General features: G+C 36.5%; 1 protein-coding gene across 2 annotated transcripts in view; it reads left to right on the forward strand.

Moving 5' to 3' along the window:
- The window catches only part of LOC150087483 (regulator of chromosome condensation-like), a 120,647-nt gene that overhangs the window by 55,253 nt on the left and 52,465 nt on the right, over positions 1 to 12,929 (forward strand). For both annotated transcript variants that reach the window (XM_090372098.1, XM_090372099.1), the window contains one exon: positions 12,253 to 12,446. In XM_090372098.1, the coding sequence (XP_090228224.1) occupies positions 12,253 to 12,446 (194 nt within the window). The remainder of the gene's footprint in view (positions 1 to 12,252; positions 12,447 to 12,929) is intronic.

The following is a 12,929-nucleotide window of genomic DNA, read 5'->3' on the forward strand; positions in this document are numbered from 1 at the left end:
CCATAGTGTCCCACAAGTACTCTATGGGATTGATATCGGTGGAGTTCGGAGGCCAATCGATGTGCTGGAAGTCAGAACTATGTTCCTCAAACTATTCCTATACACCAATTGCCTGATGGCTCGGCGCATTGTCATCTTGGAAGACACCATCATAGTGGGGTGTACATAGTCAGCAAGCAGTCGATGATAGCGAAGACCGCTGATACGTTGTCCACATGCACCAGGGGTCCAAGATCCTGCCAGTGAAACATGCCCCACACCATACAACTGCCTCCACCAGCCTGCACTTTTGATGCCATGCATGATGGATCAAGAGCCTCATGTTGTCGATACCAAATCTGTACATGACCATCCACAGTGTGGAGTAAATAACGTGACTCATCTGACCAGCACATCTTCTTCCAGTCTTCTAACGTCCAACTTGCATGCTCTTTGCACCAGGCGAATCTTTTACCCCGATGAACCTTGGTTAGGAGAGGTTGCCATAGAGGTCATCTGCTGGTATAGCTCATATGTGCGAGCATGCGATGCATGGTCATGCCAGATATTATTCCGGGTTGGCCTATGTATTGGGTAGATCAACTGTTCAACAGTGCTGCGCCTGTTCACCTGTACAAGTCATAGGACCCGGCTCTCACCTCCAACCTTTGCAGTTTTGCCGTTGGGTCGATGTTTGACCATTTTGACGCCACTCCTGGTACACTTTAAATACGCCGGCCCTCGAAACCCCCACCAGTTCAGCCGTTTGGGAAATCGAGGCACCAGTTCATGGAGCACTCACAATTTGTCCTTTATTAAAGTCCGATATAATAACATATGCCTCCGGAATCTGGTATACCAAAGCTACCACTGCCACCAACAGAAGGATGCTGGATGCCATCTAACGCTCCATACTGCTGGTCACTTCCCATGCCTGCCACACAGCAAGCACTCATGCCCTCCAGGTCCTGGCTTTTGCCTTACCGCTTGACTTCTAGGTCATTAGAACTGGTCTACTGTACCACCTTTCTAAGGGAAACCCACAAACTTTCAACTTTACAATTAATCCAGCAAATGGCAAGACAGCTGAAAAACATCACCTCTATGCCCATCTTCAGCAGGAGTGGCAAACCAGGTGGTCAAACTCGACTAAGGGAGAGATCATCAGAAAATTCCTACCAGATGTCAATAGAACCTTCTCCAGACCCCCACCATGTTTCTCGCTAGGAGCATAACACAACAGTTTTTACTTACTGGTCATGGTTCTATGAATGCTAAACCCACCCCTCTCTACATCACAGAGGACCCAACGTGTACCAGTGGGGGGGGGGCTTGAGAGCTGGCAGCACCTTGTCTACGACTGCCAGCTATATGAGGACCTTCATTACGAAGATCAGATATATTCTAAAGGATCAAGATTCTCACCTCTTAGATTCCCAGGATGAATACAGTGCCTTCTCCTGCCTTGCAAACGATCTCTTCACAAGATGAAGAACCCTCCTGGCACAACAAAGGCAGACTTGAACAAGGTGATCCACAATAGTGAAAGATATATCCACCGAACGAAGATGCCTATTAGTAAAACAGAACATATGTAATAACAGAACTGTAATAAGGACAATTCTTGACCCCCCTCCCCAGACAAACCTGCTGAAATCGACAACCACTGATTTGGACATTACCAACTGGACTGACAACACCATAGGCCTTTTGGTAACCAACACCAATGCTCTCTTGCACAGTGATTTCTTTACCACTTCCCTCGCCTCCCCCCCTCTTCCTTCTGGTGGGACACGGGCCTGTCCCACTGTCAAATGCAGGGGTCAATCTCTCATTGACCCCTTACTTCAAACTTCTACCCCCCCAGCCTTCAGTCTCCCCACCTATCCTGTCTACTTCTCACACCGTGTGCCCCACACACAGTTGAAATTTAAAAGCACTAAAATTCTGTTCGCCCAATTTTTCGGCCTTATACCCCTTTTTGCATATTACCCCTACAGAGTCAACATTTTTTTTTTATGCCCTTGCCATTGAAATCCCAGGAAATTAGGTGGCAAGGCCTTCCACAGTTCAAATTATGTGCTGGTGTACCTGGTCTGCCTCCATCTGGAGAAGTGTGGGCAATGTAGGGTCCCATTAGGGGCTCAGCAGCTAAATGATCAGATGAACAATGGTACACAGCACTATACTGTGCAATATCCATGCACTTTTAAATCTTTGGTATTTATAGTGTACTGTATGGGAGAAACCCCTGGTACTGTTTGACCCTCAACACACTGAACACTGAGTCCGATAAATCCTTCCTTTTACTCATCATGGTCGGAATTTTACTACTTACTGAACCACTGACACCTTATCTATGCTACATAGGTCGACTAACTCCGCAATCTCTTACCTCTCATGGTCAGTGGGTTGAATTCAGTTTTCATAGGGGTGGTCATAATTCAGTGATCACTCGGTGTATATTATATCATGCAAAGTTAGCTACGTAAGAGCACTCAGTAAATGCCTAGATAAAAAAAAAACTAAAACTTATAGCAGAAAAACTTACAAGTGCCAAATTCATTAGCAGTAACTCTAAGGTTATTAGAGATTAGAGAACAGATTAGAGACTATGAGACGAAATTGGTATATGCTGTATATACAGGGTGATTCACTACCAGTGCAACAAACTTGCAGGAGGTGTAGGGGGCACAAAGACGAATCGGAATCACATAGCATTGCAGGGTCCGAAATGCCTTCGTCATGCGGTAGAGGACGTTGAACAGGAGGTCGCGTGAACAGTGATCCCGCTGGAAGTCAGCATTTGCGAACCGTTTCTGTTGAAGAAACCAAGTAGCAAAAGTCCTCCGGAGTGGCTAATCCGCAGTCTCCAATGATTGGACGCGTTGCAGATGGTATGAATTCATTTGGTTTGTTGACAGTATCCTCCATACAGTGGATTGGAAAATACCCAATCGTTGGCCTATTGCTCGAGTACTCGTACTGCCTTCTGCAAGACGTAGAACATTCTCCTCATTGTCTGGTGTCCTTGTCATTTGCTCTTGATTCATGGTACCTCTCGTGAAACAACCAGTCTCACGTAACCTTCTGTGCGCACGTGCGAAAATCGTATGATGAGGAGCATGCCTGTGCAGGAAACATTCCTGGTACAAGCGCAGAGCGGCGCGCCCGTTACAGTCTGCAGCTCCATACGCGAGGTGCATGTCGGCCAGTTCAACGTTTGAATACTCGTCCATCCTACTGCCTCGGGAACTGGTTTGCAAATGCTGACTTCCAGCAGGATCGCTGTTCACGCGACCTCCCGTTCAATGTCCTCTACTGCATGACGAAGTCTTTGTGGCCCCTACACCTCCTGCAAGTTTTTCGCACTGGTAGTGAATCACCCAGTATATATATTTAACTTCAAAAACCTTTTTACCAGCATATTGCATGACAATTTAAAATTGGCTAACAGCTTAAGTTGTAGCAAAAGTTTTTGGAGAGAACTAATTTCACTTTTTATTAGTCAACTATATTAAATTCGAAAATAACATCTATATACAATCTAGAGCAGTGGTGTCCAACTTTTTCCTGTACAGGGTCATATTCAAAGTTAGATTTGTTTCATGGGCCACACTGAGTGATTTGAGAAAAATTAGTATATTTCATTTTCCCTATCTTGTTACAATGTAAAATGGAGTTTCTGTTTTCATGTTACTGTTTTTTTATTTTCAGGCTATATATAAAAATGAAAATTCCTAACAGTTATGTGCAACATCTCTATGTCAGTGTCCTTTTTTTAGATTTTATTAAAATTGCAAGTTACTTTTATTTTTTTAAAAAAATACCCCTTCCTTAAAAGCTTTTAAATGCTCACTTTAGAAAATTTACAACCTGCAAAGGAGCACTGCTTTTCAATATTAAGGTGAATTAATTAATATAATGATACACCTAAAATTGAAAATTGAAAATATTCAAACATTTTATTAAGTACAATACACAATAACATTTACTGAACAAAACTTAACATTTAATGAGATGATTGAGGCTAGATTTTTTTTTTAATAATTGTTCAAAATTTGGTTGAAAATTTGTGACACCAATCTCAATACAGAATGAAGATGCTCAACTGTTATTCTGTTTCTTTTTAAATATTTATTTGATTTCATGCGTGAAAAAATTTGTTCGCAAGCATACGTTGATCTTAACAAAGTAGCCGTTTTCATGGCATTTTCTTTCATTAGCGGAAAATCTTTAGATGGGAGAGCCTCTTAGAATTCAAGTAGTTTATTTTGCAGTCTTTATTCTGATTTTTGAACCAAGTTTTGGCTTGAAGATCAATAATTTCAAGTTGCAAGCTGGAATTGTGGTTTTCAGCCATAGAAGTAAATGGATTCTAAAAAAAAACTTGTCTATTTTCATGGGATCTTATATCAGCAAATTGGCTTTCAAACTTGTAAAAAAGTAATTATAATAACAAGAGGCAAAGATTCTTTGGAAATAGGTTTCTCTTTTAGCTCGGTACAATGTTTAAAATGAACTAAATTGCCTTGCTCAATTTGGGATTTAACTAATAACAACTTATTCTGGGCTGCAATGATTTGATATCAATCAAAGACCAATTTTCCTTTCCCTTGTAGTTTTAAGTTAATAGACATTTAAGTGACTAGGAAATGTCTGTAAGAATTGCAAGCTCAAACAGCCACTTCATATTTGTTAGTTGTTTTATTGATTTCCTTTTTTCTGTCATAAAATATCAATTTGACGATGCAATTTAAAGAAATGATATAATACTTTGCCACGACTAAGCCATCTCACTGCACTATGCAAAATTACATCTTCGTATTCAGCTTCAATTTCTGAAAGAAACTGTTGAATTGTACAATGATTAAGGTTATGTGATCTTAGAAACTTTGCAGTTGAAATAATCACATTCATAACGTGTTGGAGATCCAATATGGGAGATCCCATAGAGAGCTTCTTGATGCACAATGCAGTGAATTTCAATTGGAGGTTCAGCTCCAATATCTATCATTTTCTTGGTTATTGTACCCATAAGCCCAGTATTTTAGTATTAGCAATGACCACATAATGCAAGGAAACCTATGGCTTATGCTGCACCAGCCAAAAAAAAAGAAAATAATAATAAGAAAATTTTAAAATATAAATAATTAATAAAAGAAAAGGAAATAGAAAACCTATGCATTTCCCTCCTCCTATAGGTAACTATCCAACTGACCTTTGATTTTCCTCAAACTGTCAGCCTCTACCACCCACATACGTTTTTACCAATTGCATTTTTTGCGCCATTAGTTGTGACTCCTACCAGGTTTTTTTAATATTTAGTCCTAACTTTTCAGTAGATTGGCAAAAATTTTCAAAAAAGATTTTCACCTGTAGTTGTTCTGTGCATACTCTGTAGTCAGCTAAATCTTCAACTGGTACAAAATTATTGTTAATTCCACATCATCCAGTGCCACACTAAAATATTTCATTTGCCTTATGTTTTCCAAAAGTTGTTCGAACAATTTATTTCTTTCCAATATCTTCTACTTTTCATATAATTCTTTGTCGAGACAAACTAATGTCTTGTGTCATTGTTCGTTTCCCTGGACAGATTTCTTCCCCAACTTTTAACAATGTTTAACAAATTCACTATCACTGAATGATTTACTTTCAAAAGCGATCAAATGTACAACTTGATAACTGGCACTTACAGTGGATAAATTTCTTGACGTGTTTTCGGCGTATTTTGTTGTTTTCTTAATTTGTTTTGTAACTTTGAGCACTTTTTGCAACACTCCTTTATATTGGTCATAAGATTTATGCTTGGAATAATAGTGTTGTTTTAAATTATATTCTTTAAAAACTGACACAGTCTCTTTACACACCAAACACACTGCTTATTCATCGTACACAATGAAGAAATAGTCTTCAGTCCACCTTTGATTAAAAATACAACACTCCAAATCGACTTTCCTCTTTTGGAACATTTTCAAGGATGATTTTTTAATTCTTAATACAAAACAAGTTATATCAAAATAGTAGAATTTCTCATTATGAAAAAATTGATACGTACATAACTGTATTTAGTATACATATGACTGCACTGGACTACATTTACACGTTTGATACAGTCAAGCTCGATGCTTGCATGCTGATACACGCAGTGGTGCGACTCCCTAAAATGCTGGTTTAGTTCACTTTTTGTGCGGGCCATATAAAAATTATTTGCAGACCGTAGGTTGGACACCACTGATCTAGATGAATAGCAAAATGGGTACTACCAGTTCATGTAATCTGTCAAATTTGCACCTACATTAAAAAATAATCTGTGAAAGAAATCAAACCACAGTGTTAAAGTATTTCAAATCATAGACAGTGTTATAGTATTTGATTGCAGTGAATACAAGTAAATTTCTAAAAGTAGCATTAATAGCAAATGATGCAACAATGCAAGCTTATATAACACAGCCTAAAAAAAAATAAAAAATAATACCTCACAGTTCACCCATCCATACCCTCCAAGAATTTGTCTAGTTCTTCCTTGAATGTATTCAACCCATCCGCTTCCACAACAACACATTGTAGCTTGTTCCAACAATCAATCACCTGCTGGCTGAAGGCAAAATTGCATACATCTATCATGTAACCATCCTTCCTCAACATGAATTTATATCCCCTCGTGCATAGTCTCAGCAAGTGGAAGAATACTATTAACATTCAACTTACTCAATCCATTCAAGGCTTTAAACACCTCGGTCAGATCTCCCTGCAGGTGCCTAGTCTCAAGACACTGCAATTTACAGAACTGAAGCCTTTCTAGGTAAGAGCACCGTTTTGTTCCCTTCACCAGTCTAAAAAAATATACCCAATCGAGCTGAAAATTGAACATACAAACAGCAGTATGCAAACAACATACCTTGATTTGGAAATAGACGTGACTAACAATGTAATGCAAACAAAAGTGTATGACAGATGAGATGAATTTAGTTTTAATACTATAAGCCTTACAAATTGGAACTTTAATATTTCTAAAAAAAAAAAAGTGCATGTTAACTTAATAAGAACACAAACATGTTAGAGAATTAATATAAGTAGCAATGAAATACACTTAATTAGTAGCTTGAACAGATTAAAATAGAAACTGATTGACAATTGTATTTCAGAAGGTTATATAAAATATCATATTGGTGTAACCATAAAAGCTTCCGCTTATATTTTATGAAAATGCTACAACCTGGATGATATTTGACTGAATTTGGAACAATGACTTTTTACTGTCAGATAGTGCTTGATTTATGACATAAATCAGAACATCAATTAGAATGCTATACAAAATTTCCACCAGAATTAGCAGAACAATGTCAACTGCAGGAAATTTGAAAGTGGTAAATTAAATAATTTAAATAAAATGGATATGAAATGTTATAGCACCTAAAGTATACACTTCCAAAGTTAATTCTGTTGATTAACATGCCTTGACAAGTTGTAAAAATGTATATAGGCTATTAAACCTGACCACCTGGACCATTATACTGTAGAAAGGTTATAACAGTCTGGTCTGAATAACAGCATTAATTTTATTTTTAGGTTTGGCATTGTGATGTGCTAAATGCATTTTTAGAGTTAGTATTTTGATATATTTCTCTATATATCAAATCTCTGTATTTTTAAAAATAATATGTAATTTTACTTTACATTTCATTTTCAGAATTCCTTTTCAAAAAAATGCCAACTTAAGTTAGGATAAATTATGCATTTCAGGTTCAAGTTAAAGCTGTTGCTGGTATTGACTATCTCTAAAATGTTAATTAACATAAAAAGGGGTGGTATTCTCTGCTGAATAAAAGGGAGAAATGTTCGTGACATTATTCTTTTGTTGCGGAGAACGGTTGGGGTAAAAATAAAGATAATAATTTGACTTAATGTAATGCACATACAGGAATACCTCACATAGTGCGGTTAATTCGTGCCAAAAAAATACTGCGCTGATCGAGGTATTATTAGTATGTATTTTGATGTGATGCGTTCCGACAATTTGATTATATGGGTCGAGTTGTAAAAATATATAGGTGTTTGTTTACTATAAATTGATGCACATGAAGTTCTTGCAAAAAAGAAACTAAAATGATAAAAATGAAAAATACTAGTAAGTACATTAGAAATGATTTTTATTGCAGTATGTACATACCAAAAGAATGTAAGTGAAGTATGTACTGTATTTTTATTTTTAAAAATAACTGATCAGCTTAGTTTGCACAGTTTTTCTTCTTTTTACGTGCATACATCTCTTTATAACATCGAATGTCATTTTGCAACGCCTGCCTTACTTTCATACCTTGTTCGATGTTTGGATCTAGAAGAACACTCAGCGCCATTACATTTCTTCTTTCCACTCATATTTGCGTATAAAGGTGTAACGTTTTTAAAAAAATAATCTTTAATAAAAATACACGGTGAAAAATATTTGTACAGCTTACACACAATCAACAACCTCACCGCCCAGAATCTAGAGTGTTTACTAATGTATGAATGCTAGCAGAGTCTGTATATAATGGGAGTTTCGACACCAGTCAGAATGGCCTTGAATCCGTAACGCATTGTCCTACGTGCTGGCATTATAATACATATCAAATGTATTGGTGCGTAATGCAGTTAATTTTTTTTCACTTTGCAAACCGCACTGTGAGGTATTCCTGTATATAACTATGCATATATGCAGGACTTTGTTTCCTTAGTCCAGTATATGGTAGTATGGTTATAAATGATATAGTAGGTATAAAATTGGCTATATTATTACTAGTCACTGCTAATTTAAGCATCTAAATTGACTTCTAATGTGTAATACTGGATAAGGAGGACAGAAACATGTGCATCATATATTTTTTGTTCATTTCATTTGAATATTGGTCCATTCAAAGCTTCTGAGTGTGAACCAATGTTTATGTGAATGAATAAAGGTATACTATTTGCTCATTCAGTATTTTCTTATTTAGTATTATTGTTATTTAGTTATATTCTTATTTTAATAATGTGCATAGGCTAAACACAGCTAATTTGTATTAGTACACGATTGCTGGATTTTATTAATTAGGCTCTGTTAGAACAGTAATAAAATAACAGTTAGAACAGTAAAAAAATAAAAAATGGATGGTAATGTTTAATTGCATAAGCAATGCATTAGCATTATATTATGCATTAAAATATGTTTATTATAGTAGAAATTAAAATACGATTATTATAATCAAAATATTATAGTGGTAACACAAAATTGTCATTATATAGTATTTGGAATTAACTTGATGTTTAATAGTATTTAGTGTGTGTCTGTTTCCTTTTTGTAAATCCAAACATGAAAGGTATTAGAACCTGTAGGACTTAATACTGTGTGCTGGTTAAAGGTTAGGAAGACAGAATATGACATTGGACTTGAATTTCTGTAGGTTGTAATTTTCAGGAAATAAATGTGAAGGAAGGTTGTTCCAGTAAACTGAAGTTGAATGGAAGAATAAATGAGGAAGAAGAAAAGTTGGTTCTGTGAGTTTGAAATTGGACAATAAATGGATGCTAAATAAGCACAGGTTTGGGCTTATTTAGCATCCATTTTCAAGGAGGGGGGAATTATAGATGCCTAAGAGTATATCTATAGAACAGGCATGCAGCAGAAACATCTATGAAACAGAGTGGAGAGACTTTGTAAGAGATGGGTCATATGGGTCATTATTTAATCTGACTGCTCTCTTTTGAATGGAGTCAAGAAGCCTGAGAGAGGTTTTGGAGGCACCACCTCAGATGTGAGAACAATATTCCATGTTAGAGCAGATTTGAAATTTGTACAGAGCAGGTAGATATTTAGTAGAAAAGTAATGCCAAGAGCGAAAGAGAAAAACCCAGTTTTTTAGATGCAGAGGAAGCAGTATTTGTGATATGCTTATGCCAAGAGAGATTAGAAGTTAGGGTAATATCTAATAGAGATATGTGATCTTGTTTAGAGATCTGAGTATCATTGAAGACAAGCATAGGAGCAGGAGAATCTTTATTGTGAGATATAAGACAAGACTGAGTTTTAGAAGGATTGAAACTAAGTTATCTTTGCTCTACTGGGAAATTACCCGAAGATCAGCATTTAAGGAATTGGTAGTAGATATTAGAGAAGTTGAAGCTGTTTGTGCAGGGAAGGTTTCAAACTGGAAGGTGGAATGCAACATGCTTATCCTCAACAAAACTATGGATAGCATTTCCAGTGAATGGAAGGATCATTTAACATACAAGAGGAAAAGAGTGGGAGAAAGAACTGAACCTTGGGAAACACCAGCATTGGTAGAGAAGTTAGAATGCAGAGAGCTGTCTATCATCACTCGTAGTGTGCTGTCAAAGAGAAAACTGGATACCCAAATACAAAAAACAGTTGTCAAACCATAAGATGGAAGCTTATTTAGAAGACTTTTATGCCAAACACCATCAAAAGCCTTTGAAATGTCAAGCATAACTGCTTGAGTTTCACCAAACTTTTCTTATTGAATTTACCCATAGATGTGTAACATAAGCCAGTATATAACCAGTGGATCGCACTGATGAAATCTGTATTGGCAAACATTGATTGGATGGAAGTTTTTTAGTTAGTTTAGCAGTTGGCAATTAATGGATTTTTCCATTACTTTGGAAAGGGTAAAGGTAAGTGCAATGTAACTATGGCCGTTAGAGAAAGACTTCATTGGAGAAGAGATCATTACCAACTTGTGATCAAAAGTTCCAGAAGATTATTTATTTCAAGCATGTACTTTGAAGGGTTGTTTGTGAGAAAAATTGGATGGGAGAGATTTTCAGGATCTGGCTAGATGTGAGGAAATTTCCAAGTAGAAGGAAAAATACCAGTGGAATAAAAAAGTATAAACTGGTGACGCAGGAGAGGAACAAGCTCAGGAGCACAGGTTTTGAGAACGAGTGAAGAAATACCAACAGGTTCTGGAACTTTCTTGGCATCAAGATTATTTAAATTTTGCTGACATCCATTTAACAGAAGACCACAGGAGGCATTGGGTGGAGTGTACTGGGAATGGCAGAAGGTGGTTTACCAAGATTGTCGGTACAGGAGTTAGAAGGAAAGTAGGATGCTGGTAAGTCAGCATTATCTTTAACTGAGGATGCAGTGGAATTATCAGGATTTAAAAGAGATTTTAATATAGATATGTAACGGTTGTGGCCAATAGTGTGATAGGAGACCAGAATGCTCAACTACCGTTTATGATAAGAAACAAATTTTTTGTTCTTAACCTGTTCAAAATGTGGTTTGGATTTATTAATAACTGCTTTACATTTGTTGCAGAAATGCAGAAGTGTAAGCAGAAAATGAATCTGGAGATTTGGATGCAAGGCAAATGTGATATGCAACAACCTTATCTTGGAACAGTTTGGCACATTTATTGGAAAACCAATGATTAGATAAGGGATAAGATTTTAAGGTGGAGTGTGGTATAAGAGATTTCATCTCTACAAAAATAATTTCATTTGCACAATCTGAGAAAACTAACATCAAAAGACAAAGCAGTACTCCAACCAAGGAAAAGAAGAATAGAAAAATTAGACGTTAACAAAGTTAGTTCTGTATGATCCATTGTGTGAGGAAGCGTTCTGGAAATAAAAATATGGAAAGAAGTTACTTTATAATTCCTGGGCTTCTGCAGCTATCTAATAGTTCTTTCCTGGTTAGTGATTGCTAGGCAATCGGATACTCTGATCTAAACATTTAAAAGCCCTTGAGGATTTCCATTTTGCAAGTACTTTGCAAATTCAGTTACTTTTGAACTTATGTCCAAACTGTCATATTTTTTATTAACTATTATACCACTATACTACAGCCGACCAGGCTAGCCGAGTGGGTAAAGTACCTGCCCGGCAACCCAAAGGTCGCGGGTTCGATTCCCGCCTCGGGCTTGGATCAAAGTACTGCAAAAACCTTGGGAGGTGCAATATGGCCACAGAAGCCGATGTGCCAACAACTACCAAATCAAAAAAAAAAAAACTATACTACAGACCTCTGTTAATTTTTCACAAATCTTTGTAGTTAGTTAGTTCTTTATCTGTTGCCAGAATCAAGATGCTTTCACAGGTAGTGAAATGCCATTGGCGATTCCGAATCTTGTCTTGTTATTCACTGCATCATTTTGAGTTTAGAGGTATTCACTTTAAACAGTAATTCTCAAATTATACTGATTCATATATTAAACTCTACTACTTTTGTTATTGTGTGCATTCAGAAGAAAAATATTCCATTTATATTCTTTCCAGCACCTTTAAAAGTTCCAACACTAAGCACAATTAAAGGAACTGCTTTAGTCGTTGGTCAGGGAGATGTTGGCCAGCTTGGTTTGGGTGAAGATATTTTGGAGAAAACCCGATGTGGGGTTGTTTCTTTGCCTGCTGCTGTTGTTGCTGTAGCTGCTGGTGGTATGCACACCGTTTGTTTAACAGAGGATGGTGAAGTAAGCTGATAAACTCTTTATATTTTTGTGAGAAGTAAGCTTGTTTTAATTTTTGAGTTATTATATAATAATGGCAGGAAAATAACTATATTTAACATGTGTAATAAATATAAGTAGCATTTTATAAAAATATTTAGATAGCAAATATCAATAAACAGTAAAAGAAGTGGAAAGGAAATGGTTATGGGCATTTCTCACAACTCTCCTATCAGAGTTAATTATAAGTAGAAAAAGCATTGTGTGTTTGTAAAACATTTGGTATTTTGAAGTTTCAAGAAATGCCCCACTCATGCATATAGTATTGGACATAGAAAAAGACATACAGACATATATAGACCTTAAGTCTGTATATCTTTGTATGAGTGAAAGATATCAGTATTCAACAACTTGTCTTTATTCAACAACATCTTCAAGAAAATTTCAACATCAGTTGCTATTCACAATTTCTGCCCTCCCCCCATTTTTGTTAATACAAAGTATAAT

Source organism: Mastigoproctus giganteus, chromosome 4 (assembly GCF_048544385.1).
Source record: "Mastigoproctus giganteus isolate SK-2022 chromosome 4, ASM4854438v1, whole genome shotgun sequence".
Classification (NCBI taxonomy): Eukaryota; Metazoa; Arthropoda; class Arachnida; order Uropygi; family Thelyphonidae; genus Mastigoproctus; species Mastigoproctus giganteus.